The 19244-nt window shown below is 40.3% G+C and overlaps 1 protein-coding gene across 3 annotated transcripts in view; it reads right to left on the bottom strand.

Moving 5' to 3' along the window:
• Positions 1 to 277: 277 nt before the first annotated feature.
• The window catches only part of DDX58 (DExD/H-box helicase 58), a 59637-nt gene continuing 40670 nt past the window's right edge, over positions 278 to 19244 (bottom strand). For all 3 annotated transcript variants that reach the window (XM_046021688.1, XM_046021687.1, XM_046021686.1), the window contains exons 11-18: positions 17900 to 18057; positions 16762 to 16897; positions 15498 to 15646; positions 11941 to 12031; positions 9328 to 9498; positions 7946 to 8097; positions 4497 to 4640; positions 278 to 2227 (exon numbers count right to left, since the gene is read on the bottom strand). In XM_046021688.1, coding sequence (XP_045877644.1) covers positions 1931 to 2227; positions 4497 to 4640; positions 7946 to 8097; positions 9328 to 9498; positions 11941 to 12031; positions 15498 to 15646; positions 16762 to 16897; positions 17900 to 18057 — 1298 coding nt within the window. In that variant the 3' untranslated portion in view covers positions 278 to 1930. The remainder of the gene's footprint in view (positions 2228 to 4496; positions 4641 to 7945; positions 8098 to 9327; positions 9499 to 11940; positions 12032 to 15497; positions 15647 to 16761; positions 16898 to 17899; positions 18058 to 19244) is intronic.

Genomic DNA, 19244 nt, shown 5'->3' with positions numbered 1-19244 from the left:
GGCAGCATTTGGTTCAGAAGGCTGTCTTGACCACAAGAATGTTTTCGTCAGAGCATCTCACAGAGCGTATATTTCACAGGACTTGCTGGAGGAAATGCTGACCTGATGGTTTGTCTTTTAAATTCAAGTAATAATACCAGTTTTACCCCCCAAAACTAATAACACACTACAGGTTAACCAAATTGAATTTAAATTTTAAAAAATTTTTAAATAAATTCAAGTAATAATACCAGTTGTAAAAACAGGAATCAGAGTTTACTTATTACACAATCAGGCATTTGACGGAAGGCAACTTCTCATTTCAGGTGAAAAACCCATCACAATGTCAGCACTGCAGGAACCATAGAAAAACAAGGTCCTGTGGGTGTGTAATGGGTTGTATCTGAACCACCTGAGGAACCTCACTAATAAGTACACAAGGCTGGACACCCTGCCAAGATGTCCTAATGGGGGTGGGGCACGTGCCCATGAAGACTCCCCACTTGGTTCTGACATAAAGCTTTTGACCAAGGAATCTAATGACCAGCATTTAGGCATCAGTCAAGAGTTTGCAATTCTATCTACCAGGTTTTTTCCTTCAGTAAATAGTAACCGAGTGCCTAACTCTGTTCCAGGCTCTGTGCCTGGCAGTGGCTTGACTCAGGGCAAAAATCCAATAACGAAATTCTAAGATTTTTTTTTTTTCACCTTCAGTCTGCCTTCTGTTGGCTGAAGAGAGGACCATTCACCTTCAAACAAATTGGACTATTTAGATACTTGAAAGAACTTTTCTCAAATCTCCAGTAGGTGTTTTAAACATCCTATTAGGGTTCTTAAACAACAGTACCCAAAAAGGCAATCACATATAAAAAGAGATACTTGTGAGATAGTGATTTACATAATAAATATCTCTTTGGTTTCCATCCCCAGCTCTGGCACTGAGCTCCTAAAACCCTTGGAATTTCCTAAGTGACACAAGTGACAAAGGGTCTCTTGTTATGCTAATGACATGGCTTTTGGACCACACCTAAGGATGGAGCTGGTTGCCAGAACAACCAACTCCGATTGATTCTAGGGCTGGAACTCTCAGTGAAGCCCCGTAACAACCTGGGAGTGAAGCTGGAGGTTGAATCAATCACCAAGGGCCAATGATTTGATCAGTCATGCTTACATAAGAAAGCCTCCATAAAATCCCAAAGGATAGGGTTTGGAGAGCTTCCACCTGCTGAACAGGTGGAGATCTGGAAAGGACATGGGAACTCCTTGTTTATTCCCACACCTTGTCCTATACATGTCTCCCATCTGGCTGTTCCTGAGTTATATCCTTTTCTAGTCAACCAGTGATTAAGAAAATATAATGTTTCTCTGAGTTCTGTGAGCTCCTCTAGCAGATTAATCAAATTCAAGGAGGAGGTCAGGGGAACCTCTGATCTATGCCCTGTCAATGAGAGGCTCAGGTGATTCCCTGGATTTGCAACTAATGCCTGAAGTTAGAGGGGGTGGGACAGTCTTAGAGGACCGAACAAGAATAATTTCAATCTGTTAAGGGCAAAAGTCAGTTTATGGTAGAAACACTTTCAACGTTTCATTCATTCATTCATTCATTCATTCCTTCCTTCCAAAGTGTACTGAGTGGCTACACTGGCAGTCAGTTGTGAAAGGAAAGATCGGAAAAGAAGTTAAGGCTTTTTAATTTTTCCCAAGTACTTAGAGCTCCATTGGCCTACAGAACATTAGTGCTGTTGTCACTTGTGTTGTACATATGTGATACAGTTCAAACTGCTAAAAACAATAAAAAGAGGGAGAAGTTAAGTGACATATTCAGTTTGATACAAGCTTGGGTAAAGTGTCTCCACAGTGGTATACAAGCGATCCATGACTGTACCCCCTGGGGCTAATTTCTTCAGTTAAGGTCACCCATTGCCTGTAGCTAAAGACTGAGGACCCCAGGTCATTTGGACATTTCTGTAGCATCAAAGGGTATCTTCTCAAAAGGAAAATGCTTCCACTTTGCATATAGTTTCTGAGCTCCAGTTGCAATATCCTCCACCACAAAGCTTTCTATTTTTATAACTGGAATCTCAAATGTCATATACTTCATATGGATTCCCCAGTCATGGCGGCAGTCCTCTCTGGCACAGAAGATCTTTGCTTTCTTCTCAAAATGCCCAAAGGTCTTTGGTTTGGGGTGTAATTTGCTCACATAGCACTTCCTGAAAGCATCTCCAACCACAGCATATTGGGAGTCCTACAGACAAAGGGATTAATAAAACACAAAACAGAACATTAGAACCAGGACTGAACTGTGATTTTAATGAACTCCACAACAATCTGAGATGAAAAGCAGGTAGGATCCCACTTATGTGACAGATGGGGTAAGAAGGAAATATGCATTCACTGAAGGCCAGACTAGAATTCATGCAACTTGACTCCCAGTTCCAAGGGTGGAAGTGAAGGTGGGGATGCCAAGTGAGGGGATAGGGGCCATCTCATGAAAACGAGGACTAAGAAGTTTCTGGGCAACTGAGCTTCTGAAAGTAGATACTCTTTATTAGTTCAGAAACAAAAGGGGGTATTTCTTGAAGATCTCCAATGCCTGAGTTTACCTGACAGGCACAATCCAAAGGATACAGAGAACAACGAAGGGTCAATGCAGATCTGCAGAGGGTCACAGACTAATGTGTCCAGAGGCTCCAACTAGAGTAAACCCGAGAAACACCACACTGTACAGAGCAAATGCAGACCCAATATATGGGCCCCTAGGAGGAGGGGGTGTGGGGCAGGAGGGAAACAGTCACAAAGGGCCTTTGCAATAGAAAAATCACTCAAATTGGAGCTGAAAGGATGTTTTCTAGCTAAAGAAGTGATTTACAAAGGCAAGGGAATTTGCTAGTATCACCCTTAATATTATGCTTCTTGCTCCATTGGACTGATGAGAGACCAGCTTTCCAAAGACCAAAGAGAATCCTAATAACTCATCATCGGAACCAGCCTCTCTTCTATCAGGAGCAATGGAGTTACAGGTAGTTTTTGTCTTTGGAGATTATTCTATCCAAAATTTTTTTTTCAGTTTTATTTATTTATCTGATGGAGAGAGAGAGATCACAAGTAGGTAGAGAGAGAGGGGGAAGCAGGCTCTCTACTGAACAGAGAGCCCGATGTGGGGCTCGATCCCAGGACCTTGAGATCATGACCTGAGCCAAAGGCAGAGGCTTAACCCACTGAGCCAACCAGGCGCCCCTCTATCCAAAATTTTTAAGGAGAAAAAAAACCCAAAAAAACAACTAACCGGCAGGTGTTTCTAAAATAAGGAGATATTTTGTTTTCATTATAAAAATGATCCATGGGGCACCTGGGTGGCTCAGTGGGTTAAGCCTCTGCCTTTGGCTCAGGTCATGACCTCAGGGTCCTGGGATCGAGCCCCACATCGGGCTCTCTGTTCAGCAGAGAGCCTGCTTCCCCCTCTTTCTCTCTGCCTGCCTCTTTGCCTACTTGTGGTTTCTCTCTCTGTCAAATAAATAAAATCTTTAAAAAAAATAATAAAAAAGTGATCTATATCCCAAAAAGAAAGTTTAGAAAACATAAAATAGGAAAAATCATGGAGTCTCACTGTAAAATATATATTTAGTATATTCCCTCTAGTCTTTTTCTGGACAAAGAAAATGTCTTAATGTTTTTGTTACAGTTGAGAGTGATGGGGGTATTGTCACTATTATTTCACACCCCGAAAGTCACAGCATTTTTTTTTTTTTTTTTAAAGATTTTATTTATTTACTTGACAGATAGAGATCACAAATAGGGAGAGAGGCAGGCAGAGAGAGAGAGAGGAGGAAGCAGGCTCCCTGCCAAGCAGAGAGCTCGACGCGGGGCTCGATCCCAGGACCCTGGGATCATGACCTGAGCGAAAGGCAGAGGCTTTAACCCACTGAGCCACCCAGGCGCCCCAAGTCACAGCATATTAACAACTTTGTTTCCTTGTTATTTTTTCTAACTTCACCACAGTCTGTAAGAAGTTTTTCATTATACATAAGCTTCATGTTCATTTCGTTTAATAAACTCTACTTTGGAGTTCCTTTAGGTTTATAGAAAAGGGCAAAGTTGTCCAGGCATTTCCTGTATCCCATTCACCCAGCTTCCCTGAATGTTAACATCTAACATACCACAGTATATTTGTCAAAACAAAGAAATTAGGATTGAAACGTTACTGTGAATGGCACTACAGATATTTACTTTTTCTAATTAATATTCTTTATCTGTTCTAGGATTTAACCCCAGATACCCTATTCATTTAGCATGACCATTATTACTTTTAGTGGCTACGCCATATTTAATTAAATGCCTTCTTTTTCTTCTTCATTGAGACGGGTTTCCTTTCAAAATTTTTTGGCTTTTTAAAATATCATGGCCATGATAACAACAAAAATAATAATATTCTTCCACAAATATCTCACCAATAGAGAGTAAGTTTAATTAGTGCTAAAAAATGACCCAGTGCTCTTTGCTCAAAGTTCACTTACCTCTACCACTCTGATGTCAGCCGTGTAACATGCAAAGCCCTTACACTTTCTGCAAAGCAGTTTTTTGTTCTCCTTATCGGGTACAGGTTCAACTTTTGCTTGATAATCTCTGATGAATTTTTCTTGCTTCTGTATCTGGAGAATCTACATGCAAAAGTCCAAAAAAACAAAAACAAAACCCCCTTGTCGGTACAATGGTATAACTAGGAGGTATTTATGCATGTGTGCACGCAAACACACACATACACACACACACACGTATTATCATTCATTCATTTACAACTTCCATGAACATACAGTACCTGACTTTTTTTTATAAAAATCCCATAGATATTTTATTGAGTTCTCCTAATTCTTTATTAGTCAGTGTTTAACTGTGACCTCCAATGAGCCTTCAAATTTTTGCATCAAAGATAACCATAAAGGGAGCGCCTGGGTGGTTCAGTTGGTTAAGCAGCTGGCTCTTGGTTTCACCTCAGGTCAAGATTTCAGGGTCCTGGAATTGAGCCCCACATCAGGCTTTGTGCTCAGCAGGAAGTCTGCTTAAGGATTCTCTCTCCCTCTCCCTCTTCATCTGTCCCTCCACTCTCTTGCTCTCTTGATTTTCACAAGAAATAATCTTTAAAAAAAAAAAAAAAGATGCCCATAAAGTACTAAAGATGTTCATAAAACAATCATGTGATCCCTGCTTTCTACTTTAGTAGTTGGCAAAAATTTTTAAATCATTTAAATATAAACATATGTACTGACTGTTTCAGGTGTAGTTACACCCACTTCTAGGGCAGAGACCCATTAGATGGAACAGCAGGCAGAAGAGTCCCCATCCCCTAAATCATTTTCCTCTCTCCCCTTCTGACCACAGAGAGTACTTTGAGTTACAGTAAAGTTAAATGCATGTATATACTATGGCTGCATTCTACTTCAAAACTTAGGGCATGCTTACGTACAACTAAGAACCTGGACATTATAGGGTGCCTGGGTGGCTCAGATGGTTAAGCATCTGCCTTTGGCTCAAGTCATGATCCCAGGGGTCCTGAGATCAAGTCCCACGTCAGGCTCCCTGCTCAATGGGGAGTGTTTGCTTGTCCCTCTCCGTCTGCCCCTCCCCCCACTCTCTTTCACTCTCTCTCTCTCTCTCTCAAATAAACAAAGTTAAAAAAAAAAAAGGGGGGGGGGGGGCGCCTGGGTGGCTCAGTGGGTTAAAGCCTCTGCCTTTGGCTCAGGTCATGATCCCAGGATCCTGGGATCGAGCCCCGCATCGGGCTCTCTGCTCCGCGGGGAGCCTGCTTCCTCCTCTCTCTCTGCCTGACTCTCTGCCTGCTTGTGATCTCTGTCTGTCAAATAAATAAATAAAATCTTTAAAAAAAATAAAAACTTAAAAATTAAAAAAATTAAAAAAAAAAACCCTGAACATTATAGATAAAATAAACCTAAGAAGACTTAGAAGGGTCCAGAGAGGAAGGGAGACAGCTAGAAAACACAAAACCCTAAGAACAAAATGGTGCTGAGTAACCTGGGTTTTCTTTTCATCTCCTATTACCCCAGATTTGAGACTGAAGGAACTGGCAACTGGAAATGCCTATGGACACAGATAAAAAAGTGTCTCAACAGAAGCCTACTTTACTCTCTCTAGTCAAAGGACCAGGAAAGGGGCAACCTAGCAAGACAAAAAACTTTTAGACAATGGCTGTTCTACTTCTGCCAAACATCACAGAATGGAACAAACAACTATGGTCTAACCCCAGCCCCTGCCAGCAAAGACTGAGGGGGCACCTAGATTTCTACTTTAACAAAGCATCTGCACACTCCCACCTAGCAGTATCAGAGAAGGCCAAGGAGGGAGCCATGCTCTCAGCCCTGCCACACGGTAGCCACCCTTGCCTGTGATGTCAGGGCAGACCCTGCGGGGAGCCAGAACGCCCAGCCCCACCCACGGAATGACCAGCCACCAACAGGTCCTGGCTACACTGGTTCTGGGCTCCCTCTCATCCTTTCCCACCTCTGCCCATTTTCTATGGCTGTTAGGGGAATCCCAGATGCTCTTCAACAGATGTTTAATCTGTTCTCTCTTCATCCCACTCCTCATCCTGGTGAGCTGGCTGCAAAAGAGTCTGGGTATGGCCGAGCCTCCGTCTCCCTCAACAGGCTTTTACTCTTTCTCCCCTGCCACACATCAGTCTATGTCATTGGTCACCCAGTGGAAGAGACAAAAATTATGGCATGGGTAGTAAAGCTATTACTGTTTTAAAGATTTTACTGCCAACATCAACATATGCTACAAAAGGGGAAGATGACTCAGTGAAAAATCTCTATTCTCAGTAAAATTCAGGAGGAAAATTAAAGAGGAACTAAAAAATTTCCCTGCAATTCTCCTCAATGAAAATGTAGAAGAAGTATTTTTAAATATTTTAGTCTCTAAACTTAGGTAGAAATTTTCTAAAAATGAGTGAATACTTACATAAAGTTGTCCTTTTATGTCCTAAAATAAGTGTTAATTTGCTTTAGACCACTGCTTCTCAAAACCATTTTTGAGCAAAGAGATTATGACCTTTCAAAATTATGGACACTATGGAGTTGGTCTACTGAATTGTAAGGTTCATCTCTGTGAAGTTAAAGTCTGCCTCAAGCCTCAGTCCATAACAGTTCTCATTTTTTGAGCACTTACTTGAGTCCAGGTACTGTGCTGAGCAATGCATATACCCCCATTTTATCCCCAAAACTGCCCTGTGAATTAAATACCATTACTTTCCCAACTTTATGAATGAGGAGACAGATGATTTAAGAGACAGAGTAACTACCTGAGGTTACACATCTTCTAAGTGGCAGAGATCCCAAGATTAAAGTCTCTGCAAAGGGTCTAGAGCAAGTGTGGGGGTGCTTGTATGTGCGTGCACGTAAGTCGGTGTGTGTGTGTATGTGCGTGTTTCTGTTTCTTGACCTTCCCCAGTCTGGTTCCATGCTTCTGTGTTATAGAGGAAATTGCAGTAAAATGAAGGTCACTACCAAGAGGTTGAACTAAACAGATACACCACTCCACAGTGTGCGTTCCTACCCACACCTACAAACAGGTATTCTAATGTGCACTGTGCATGGGGAGGTTTTCTCCAAGGACTCTGGATGTTAGAGACAGATTTGAGGACTGTGTTTTGCCATGTTAGGGTGCAGTCCTCAGGATGAGCTACCAACTTGAGGGCCATCTAACTCAGTTTGCCCTTTTATAACTAACTAAAAACTTTACTCCAAGTATTAGTGCTAATAACATACATTTTAATCTCACTGAGACCCAAAGCAGAATGAATCTGATGTTTACTGCAGGACAAAATTTTAAGCATGAACTTAGGGTCCTCATGCAATACTCGGAGTAATATGATAAAAGGCACCAACTACCCTCACATTCTGTTTGTTACTCATGGTCAGATTCTGCAAGAGTGCCACAGATTAAGACTTACCTTTTCTTTAAATACTGCTTCATTCCACGTCTGAAGCCTTAAAATGGATTCATTCATCATGTTTTCCTTGTATATGTTTATTTTTTCTTTTTCAATTACATCAGCATTGCTGGTCAAAAGGAAGCACTTGCTCCCTCTTGCTCTTCCTCTGCCTATCAGAAAACAAGTATTTGGTGTCTTTGACTTAAAACTCTGATAAATTTGAGAAGAGGTAAACAAAGGGGTACTCCTAAAACTCAATTCTGATTCACTGATACCTGCTTTCATAGGAAAGCTGAGCTGTTAGAGCACAAACTCCCAATGCAGGTGTGTGCCTCCATATTAAACTACATGTTAAGCCGGGGCACGGCTCAGGCTGGCTTCCTTGGGGGGTCGGTCTCCAGGCAGTGTAACAGGACAGCTACATTATCAGAGACACTGCCTTAAAGACAATCCAACTTGAACACTCAGGAGGACACTGTGAGCACTCCAAAATGAATAATGAACAGATCCTCCCTCAAGACCCTTCAAGCAGGTGGGGAAATAGGTATGTTCACAGTCACCAGAATACAGGTGGAAATATTAAGTACAATAAGGAAGATAAATGTAAAGAAATATGGGCATCCAAAAGTTTATTGCCAGCTGGGGGATCAGGGAGAGGTGATACAGAAGCAAGGGAAGAGGGAGGAAGTAAAACAAAGGTTATGAGTAGCAGTACATGAGAGCTTTCTTCGACAAGGAGAAAATGATGAAGTCAGGTTGGCAGAAGTAGATAACGAATAAAGGGGAAGAATGGGAAATAGGTTGGAAAGATAATTTGGTGCTGGATTGTGAGCTTTTTAACACCATGTAATTGGGAAATACTGCAGTCTCTATACAGGGAAGAGACATGCCCAGAGCTGTTTTTCAGGAAGTAAAATGGCAGGTGTTGTTACAGAGACTGGAAAAAGGAAGAGAGGCTAGTTAGGAGATTACCTAGTTTAAGTGAGAAGAATTCTATGGAGTATCTCTTCTAGAATACAAGGGCCCATCATTACCACAGCACAACCATGAAGGATCCACATGTTGGCTGCCAAAGTCTCAGTCCAAGTGGGAATTATCTTTCCATAATTACATCAGTCAATGTTGGTCAAGTAAACAGTACTCATCATAAACAAGAATTAATATAGGGCATATATTAGTGGGCAAAACTGTACCCACACAATCCTGATCAAGTAAGCCGCCTTTGGGGCCAAAGACGCCAGAGTCCATGGAGCCAATGGCCCTACAGCCACAATGGCTCAGTAAAGGAGAAAAGGCCAGAAACACAATGACTAGGACAGAGTATGTTTCTAAATGACAGACACACTCACAAATCAGAGAAATTACCAGCCATTTAGTAATGGAATCAAAGCTCTTCTCACCTCTGGTTTGGATCATTCTGATGACATTGCCCACATACTCATACAGGATGACCAAATTACACTCAGCAATGTCGATGCCTTCATCAGCAACTGAGGTGGCAATCAGAATCTTTTTATCTCCATCGGTTCTAAATGCATCCAATGCACACTTCTGTGCTGGGAGCGTCATTCCTGAGTCAGAGTCAGAGGGCATTCATTACACAACTTATCAAACAGGGAACTTTACCCTTGAAAAGTAGCCATTAATAATGGAGTGTTATTACGTGCCAAATACTGTGATAAGTGCTTTATATTCATGATGTCAAAACAACCCTAGGCAGTAGGGCCTATTCCTATCCCTGTTTTAGAGAGGACATTAGGGTGGTGTTCAACAATTTGGACTCTGCCACAGACTGCCTGAGTTCAAATCCCAGCTGTGGTACTAACCAGCTGTGCAACTCTATTGAAAAACAAATATGGATTTTTTTTCTTTTTGCAAAACTATCAACAACTATCAACAATTCATAGTTTTTTGCAAAACAATTCATTGTAATGCCTTTGCATGTGTATAGGACTCTACAGCTGGCAAAACAGTGTCACAACTACTTAATGGAATTTCACAAAGCCCTTTGAGGCTGATGTGGCAACTGTTACAATCCTCCTTTACAGATGAAGACCTTGAGGTTTTGGAAGTATGATAAACTCATAGGCTAGTTAGTGGCAGAACCAGGCCTTGAATTTAAGTCTGAGACCCTAACAGTGTGCAGTCCTCAGCCAGTGATACACTGAGAAGGAAAAGAATTTAAGTGGTCTCCACCTCCGAGTTAAGAGAATTTATAAAAGTTCTAGTTTTTTCCTGTACATTGGCAGCCAAAATCTTCAGATATATTTTGTTAAGACCAAAACAATTTCTTTTTACCATCATTTTCTAGCGAATAATGAGCATGCCCAAGACAGACACCATACTTCATGAATTTCTAAACTTAGTCATCTATTTATTCATCATTTATTCAGCAATTATAGTTTGTCAGATAAAAATACAATGGTTAAAAGGTCATTTTTATCTATAAGTATCTCACGGAAAAAGGATATCAATAGGAAGCTATTGATATAATTGGTATAATATTGATATAATAGGAACTGCATCTGTGGGATGGGGAGAAGAGAAACCTCTACCAATCTTGGGGTTGGGGAAGACTATTTGGCAGAAGCACAATAACTGGTACAGAATAAGTTTCTAAATAAATGTGGATGGATGGGTGATGGATGGATAAACGAACAAACAAGAAAACATCTTGAAAGCTGATCTGTAAAGAAATAACAAAGTTTGAAAATCAACTCATGTTAAGAGTCAGACGGCAGAGCTTCGAATTCCAACTGTAGTAATGTGGTATTGGACTTCATTTGGTAATTCAAACTTTTGAAATCTGAATATAATTATTATATTCCCAAAGTTTAAAATCTGCATAAGGGGAAAGTGCAAGAGTGATGCCTGAAGACTGACAGGATGGGGACTGCTTATTAGACACAAAACTGAACAGGAAGAACAAAATGGGTATCTGTCCCTGCTGGTCACTGAGGGTTGGGGAGCACGGCTACAGGAATGTCAGGTGAGGGATGGCCACCCAGGGATCCTCCTGGAGGATTATAGAAGCACCCCTTCATCCTTCAACCACTACAGCTAGATTGCAGGATTTTGTGCCTGAACATTTTTTTTTACATTAAAAAATATACAATATACATAAAAGCATCTCTAGCTTAAAAAACAATAAAATAGAAACAGAACATTTTTATTTCCAGCTAATCTAAATTTACTGGTTGAAAATTAGAGAAAAAGAGTGACATGCTCAAACAATATTTTAAAAAATAACTTTGGTTTCATCCGAAGGACCTATGGGAAGAGGAGATGTCATAAGTTTTTGTATTTGAGCACTGTGATGGCTTTTTGCTGTGGCTAGGCTGAACTACAGTACCCAGTTATTGATCTAGGTGCTTCTGTGAAGGGAATTCACAGATGTAATTAAAGTTCCTAATCACTTGACATTTAAGTTACAAAAGGGATTCATCCTTGGATGATTTGACATAATCAATCAACCCTTTGAAAGAGGGCTTAGGCATTAGTCGCAGACCTCAAGGACTCCAAATAGCTCACATCTGTGGGTTTCAGACCTGCTCCTGTCCACCTATCCCATGGATTTTGGACTTCCTTTGCCAGACCAGTTGTGCATGCTAATTCCCAAATCCCTATGAGTTTGTGTGTATTTGTGTCCACATACAAGCAACATATATATGTATATATATATATGAGTGTATAATCACTTAATGGTTTTGCTTCTCTAGTTGAACACTGACTGATACAAGCATTAAAAAAGAATTTGAGGGGCGCCTGGGTGGCTCAGTGGGTTAAAGCCTCTGCCTTTGGCTCAGGTCATGATCCCAGGGTCCTGGGATCGAGCACTGCATCGGGCTCTCTGCTCCGCAGGGAGCCTGCTTCCTCCTCTCTCTATGCCTGCCTCTCTGCCTAGTTGTGATTTCTCTCTGTCAAATAAATAAAATATTTTTTTAAAAAAAAAGAATTTGAATATATTATAAATAATCTTATAGTATCCTAACTCTAATTTACTAATATAGTACCTGTGTTCTGATTTGTTTTGCCACGTCCAATCAATATGCCAGGGTTTAGAAAGCTGAGTTCAGAATTTTCTTCAATCCACTTCTTCAAAGCCTGAAAATCAAAAGCAATTATCAGTTGGACACTATTTGTGGGTCTTTTTGTTGTTGTTGTTGTTTGATTATTTATTTATTTATTTATTTATTTATTTGACTATCACAAGTAGGCAGAGAGGCAGGCAGAGAGAGAGGGGGAAGCAGGCTCCCGCTGAGCAGAGAGCCTGATGCGGGACTTGATCCCAGGACCCTGAGATCATGACCTGAGCCGAAGGCAGAGGTTTTACCCACTGAGCCACCCAGGTGCCCCCCTGGACACTATTTGTAGACCACATCTGTGTAACTATTAATTCAATATTGATATACTGCAAGAAGGAAAAACTCTTAGTAAGTAGTTCCCTGACTGACAAACCTGAGAAAAAAAGCTTTTTGGAATTGAATACTATGCAATTAAATATAATGGTTAAGATCTTTGTGATCTGGGAAAAAAAAAAAAAAAAGATCTTTGTGATCTGATATAATATAATCTCTAAGACCTTTTTTAAACGAAAAAAGCAGTGTTCAGGGGCACCTGGGTGGCTCAGTTTTTAACTGTCTGCCTTCGGCTCAGGTCATGGTCTCAGGATCCTGGGATTGAGCCCCGCATGGGGCTCCCTGCTCAGCCAGGAGCCTGTTTCTCCCTCTCCCACTCCCCCTGCTTGTGTTCCTTCTCTGGCTGTCTCTGTCTGTCAAGTAAATAAATAAAATCTTTAAAAAAAAAAAAAAAAAGGCAATGTTCAGAATAGTGGTTGTGTAGAATAAGTGAGTTTTAGCAAGATCCCAGGACATAAGATAATGTACATAAGTCAGTTGTATTTTTACTCACCAGCAACAAGCAATTACAAGTACAATTTATGATAGCATTAAAAAATTGACACTTAGGTATAAGTCTAATAAAATACACGCAGAATCTGTATGCTGCAGTGATAAAAGAAACCAAAGAAGATGTGGTAGATTTCCTCTCGGGTGGCTCCCAGTGATCTCCACCTGCTGGTCTTCAGATTCTTGTGTAATCCCCTCCCTTCAAATGTGAACTGATCTTACTGACCTGGTTCTAATAAATAAAAAATGGAAGATGTGATCACTTCCAAGTCAAAGTTACAAAATGACTATGACCTCCAATATTAGGCATACTCTCTCGATCTCTCTTGGATCACTCATTCTAGAGGAGGCCAGCAGCCATGCTCTGAGGCAGCCCAGTGGAGAAGCCCACATGAGTGAGCTCAGAAGGACATCTTCTGAGGCCTTCCCACAGGTAGGCAGATATGGTTGGAAGTTAAGCCTTTCAAGTAGGATCCTTGAGGTGACTATAGCCTGCTGAGAGATCCTGAGCCAGAATCATCCAGTTAAGTTGTTCCCAGATTCCTGATCTATAGATGTTGTAAGATAATAGTTTGTTGTTTCCAGCCACTAAGTTTCAAAGTAATTTGTTACCAGAAATACATAACTAAGGGTGCCTGGGTGGCTCAGTGGGTTAAGCCTCTGCCTTCAGCTCAGGTCATGGTCTCGGGGTCCTGGGATTGAGCCCGGCATCGGACTCTCTGCTCAGCAGGGAGCCTGCTTCCCCTTCTCCTTCTGCCTGCCTTTCTGCCTACTTGTGATTTCTCTCTCTGTCAAATGAATAAACAAAATCTTTAAAAAAAGAAATACGTAACTAATACAAAAGAGAGAAAGATATACTATGGTCATGGATTGGAAGTCTCCATACTGTTTTGTTTTGTTTCATTTTTTAAAAGATTTTATTTATTTATTTGACAGAGGGAGAGACAGTGAGAGAGGGAACACAAGCAAAGGGAGTGTAAGAGGAAGAAGCAGGCTTCCCGCTGAGCAAGGACCCTGATGCAGGGTTTGATCCAGGACCCTGGGATTATGACCTGAGCTGAAAGCAGATGCTTAACGACTGAGCCACCCAGGCACCCCCCAGACTCCATATTGTTAAGATGTCGCTTTCCCCCAGTTTTAATCTCTTGATTCAATGCAATCCCAAACAAAATCCCAGAAGATTTTTCATATATGTGAATGAGCTGATTCTAAAATATAAATGGAAAGGCAAAGGAAGATAGCTAAAACAATTTGGAAAAAAGGGAAAAAGTTGGAGGACTCACACCATAAAGCTAATCAAAGCAGTATAGGAAGGGTGAAAGGATAAATGGATGTAGATGAATGTAACAGAATAGAGAATCCAGAAATAGACCTACATAAAGAGGCCAACTGATTTTTCGAAAAGTTACAAAGGCAATTCAACGGAGAAAGGACAATCTTTTCAACATACAGTCCTCCAGCAAGTGGACAGCCACATGAAAAAGATAAAAAGCATCTCAACCCATACTTCAAAATAGATTGTAGACCTAATTGTAAATTGTAGCACTATAAAACTTGGAGAAGCTAACAAAGCAAATCTTTGTGATCTTGGGTAAGCAAAGGGTTCTTATATACAATACCAAAAGCACAATCTCCAAAAAGAAAAAATTGGTAAAACAGAATTTATGGAAAGTTAAAATTTTCAATCAGTAAAAGATATTGTTCAGAGAATTAAAAGATCAGAAGAAAATATTTAAAAATCACATTGCTGACAGAGGATTGTCAGAATATATTAAAAAATATTTTAAACATTCAACAATATCATGACAAACAACTCAATCAAATCCTATTATTATTTATTTATTTTTTTAAAAAATTTTATTTATTTATTTGACAGAGATCACAAGTAGGCATAGAGGCAGGCAGAGAGAGAGAGAGAGGAGGAAGCAGGCTCTCTGCTTAGCAGAGGTGCAGGGCTCAATGCCAGGACCCTGAGATCATGACCTGAGCTAAAGGCAGAGGCTTTAACCCACTGAGCCACTCAGGCACCCCTCAAATCCTATTTTTAAATGGACAAAAGAGGGGCACCTGGGTGGCTCAGTCAGTTAAGCATCAACCTTTGGCTCAGGTCATTATCTCAGGGTCCTGGGATCGAGCCCCACTGCTCAATGGTGAGTCTGCTTCTCCCTTCCCCTCTGTGATCTCTCTGTCTCTCACTCTGTCTCACATAAGTAAATAAAATCTTTAAAAAAATAAAAATTAAATAAAATGGGAAAAAGATATGAATAGACACTTCACCAAGGAAGACATATGGATGGCTTATAAGTTTATGAAAAATGCTCAAATGTATTAGTTGATATTCAAATACAGTAAAATGAATTTTAAAACCCTAGGGAGATACCATTACATGCTCAGAGGATAGCTAAAATTGTTTTTAGTTAACAAAAAATTTTTTACAAGTATGAAGTCCTTGTTCTATAGGTACCAAGACTTACTATAAATTAGAGTGATGAAGATAGTAAGGTATTAGTATAAGGATAAACAAACAGATAATCAGAACAGAATAGGAAGCCCAGAAACAGACCCACACTTAATTGGGTGAGTGCCTGATTGCACAGCAGTGAGGAAAGGAAAGTCTTTTCTTACTGGGTCGATTAGTTATCCACAAGAAGAAAGAAGCTTACATCTACAAGTGCTCTGGTTTTCACAAAGAGGATGGTTCTACTCTCTGGGTTGAAGTGGTACTCTTCTTGCAAGATGAAGGAGAGATCTTTTAGTTTAGGGTTCTCATTGCTGAGATCCATGGAAACACTTTCCAGTTCCTTCAGTTTTTCTGCAAAAGGGGAACATTCCATAAATGGCTTATAAAGTCTAGAAATTTAGAACAGTTTCAATGTTTCCAGTGTCCAATGCGTTTGCTATACTGACATTCAATTAGCTGTACTTAGCACGGAATTAATTTTTAAAACAAACTCTTCTTAAATCTATTCCAACTTAGTTTTTTAAGACCTTCTCTATAGTTCAGTTAATCTCTCAATCTTTGACCAGAATCCCAAGAGTAATAACCACACTTTAATGCATATATTAAAAATGCAGCAATAAATGCATACTTATTTTTCCGTAGACAGCGGGGTATCAAAGCATAGCAGCACGCCACTAGGCCACTCTTATTATACTAAATACTTTGATATAAGCCAAACAAATTTATTAGCAGTAATTACCTTTGGGAAAAGGATTTGGAGAGAGGGAGAAGGACTTACTTTTTATTTCAAATCTTCCTATCTACTTCTTAATCCAAGAGCAGTAGAATTATGGGCCATCTCGGTTTTCTTCTATATATAAATTTATATATAGCATATATAAATTATAATCGCTTTAAATCATTAAAACACTTATTAAAAATATTTTTAAAGCTTTGTAAAATTACTAAAAGTTGAACAAAAAAATGCCACCACCTCTCAATGAGAGACGCTGACTCTGGGAAACAAATTGAGGATTGAAGAAGGGACAGAGAGGGGTAGGGGTAGTAACTGGTGATGGGCATTGAGGAGGACACATGATCTAATGAGCCCTGGGTGATGTAGGCAACTAATGAATCATTAAATACTACATCAAAAACTAATGATGCACTGTATGTTGGCTAATTTAACTGAAAAAAATAGAGTCTCTTACAGATTGAAAAAAAAATGCCACTACCTATTATAATTTCTATGGGATGTGTCCTTTGCAAATCCTATTTTTCCTTTTTCAAAATAAGAAATAGTGTAAGCAGCATATTTTTTCCATAAGTACCGTATTTCACTGAAGCTTAATAGTCCTGCTGTCTATAGTTGTCTTCTTAAGCCCAGGAAAACTCCCTGAGCAACATCGTAAACTAAATGCAATACAATATAAGTATCCTGCCCTGGAGTCACCAGTCTCCAGGCTTCTTCCTCTAATATCACCCACCTTCGAATCTACGAGTGAGGTCCTGCTCAGTCTCATCAAATCCTGCGCTTCGGACATCAGCGAAGAAGTCTTTTAAGTAATCCAGAGCATCTTTCATCCGTGCATGCTCATTGATAATGAGGGCATCATTATATTTCTGTTTGAAATGAAAACAGAGTTTCAATGTTTCCAGTGTCCAATGCGTTTGCTATACTGACATTCAATTAGCTGTACTTAGCATGGAATTAATTTTTAAAATAAGCTCTTCTTAAATCTATTCCAACTTAGTTTTTTAAGATGAGTGGTTTCTAATGGTACTGCAATAAAATCTTTGAACCAAATACTATTTTAAAAACTCTTAATTGGCTAGGATCATTAATCAATTAGGATCATTTTGGAGTCTAGAATTTCACCTTGGACGTTAAAGAGAAAATTTACAAGAAAAATGCATGTCAAAGATTAAAAAACTAAAAACAAAAGCAAATCAACTTCCACATCAACTTGCCTCTTGATTCAGACACTCAGTTTAATCTCGTCATTCATCCAGAGCCATCAGTGAATTGCAACAGCACCTGTTCCGACTGCTGGCACTGACCACCTACCCCAAACATGCAACTAAGTCCGTTAAAATTCTATAAATGCATGCTGACTAAGTGCATTTTTAAATACTCTGAACAGCACGATAAGCAGAGGTGATGGTTGTTGTTTCTTAACTTCTTGGTTAATCGGAAAACAACCAAAGACCCTGGATTTCTGATCATGTGGCCTTGCCAAAGATACGAAAACCTATGCTTCAAAATAGGGCAAAAGCAGTCGCTTACTGTAACTTTCAAGATGGCTGTCACCAACCATATATCTGCAATCATGTTCATCATCCCCCAACTTTTTCCAATCGTGTCAATCATGGGAATGTTAGAGGCATATGGTATAGAGCCCCAGCATCTGTTTCTATCCTGTGGCTACTAGTGTTACATTTTGGTAAGCAGACAGAGAAGATGCTGAACGGGATAACTTTAAATTTTGCTTCAGGGGAACTCCTCGGAAAGTTCCTAAGTGAGCTCTTGGAACAGGGTGAGAAGTTGATGTTCTCCTGGCTCCCAGAGCCAACCTCCCAGGAGGTGCTACAACTAAAATATGTCGCTGCAAAGAACCCACATACCCGCAAGTGGGAAGTGTACAAATACAGGGCTTTACAAATCCTGCTCTCTTCATCTTTGTTGGGCAACTGAAACACCATGCACGCTTTCTGAACAGAAACAATCCACTGCTCATATTTCTGTGTTCCAAAACTCCTATTTTTAATTTGAGATACATTTTCTGGAAAAAAGAAAAAAGTGTTTCATTGTCCCATGTGGTCAGTCATTTAAAGTTCTAAGCATGCCTCACCCTCCGATTTTCTTCCTTCCTCTCCGTAAGCAAAGTACTTCTGAAACAAGTGGTTTTCTGTAGTGAACCTACAGTAGTGAATCTGGTTGGCACAGGGCTACTTACTGAATACTTACTCTGCACCAAGAATCAAAGTGTCTTACACTCATAATTTCATTCATTTTCACAAACCTCTGAGGTGGCTGTTATATTTTTACATGTGAGGAAACCAAAGCTCAGAAAAGCAAAGTAATTCACCCAAAGTGAGCTAGCATGGGGCAGGGGGTGCAGGAATGCAGATCCAGGTGTGTCCGATACTGAAGGCTTTGCCGGCTCTGTGAGCTGATGAGCAAAGCAGCCCAGAGGTAAAATGATGGACATGAAAAAAATATCTAACTTTGCCTTTAACAACGAAGCAATGAATAAAAGTAATAGGTCTCATGAGATTCATGAGGAAGGCATCTAAAAGCAAGAGAGACGGAACTCAACACAGTCTCCTCTGTCTTGGTGTGAACTCAAGCTCTCTGATCTCCCCAGCATCATTCACAGGGCCCAGCAAAGAAGAGGCACTCCAGAGATGCTTGTCATGGGTGCTTCTATGTGTGTGCATCTCTTAAGCTATGCCTCAGTTGCTTGGTCTAAAAACTGAACATCAGCTCTGGTCCAGGCTTTGTGCAGGGTGCTGGTGGTAAAAGGATGCAGAAGACAGAAGAAGCTTATTCTCAAGCGGCTCAGATCTCCAGAGCTCCCTGGGAAGAGCACAGTTTAGTAAAACTCACAGGCAAGAGCTCTGTTTCTGGGTTAAATTGCTCCTCTCACCCATTCATGTTTAACAGGAGGAACAAAGGAGGCTATTCAGACAAGTAGCATTGGCATGCTTCTTTCCCAGCTCCAACAGCAAACAAGGTGGCCAGCAGTAAACCAGATGAATTAACAAGTATTTCTTGAATGTGACTAGGTGTGAAAATGAGCTAAGCAATCTGGAAATGAACAGCTGACAGGATGTAGACTGGGGAAAGGCGGAGATAGGGAATTAGAAGTGGGAAGAATAAGAAGGTAGAAATTCATGTCTTCCACCCTTCTGCCACTCCCTAGTTCAGACCACATCATAATGTTCCTGGATAATATGACAGCCTCCT

This window comes from Meles meles, chromosome 11 (genome assembly GCF_922984935.1).
Source record: "Meles meles chromosome 11, mMelMel3.1 paternal haplotype, whole genome shotgun sequence".
Taxonomy (NCBI): domain Eukaryota; kingdom Metazoa; phylum Chordata; class Mammalia; order Carnivora; family Mustelidae; genus Meles; species Meles meles.
The sequence above is the reverse complement of the archived record's forward strand: the minus strand, read 5'-3'. Positions and strand labels throughout refer to the sequence as shown.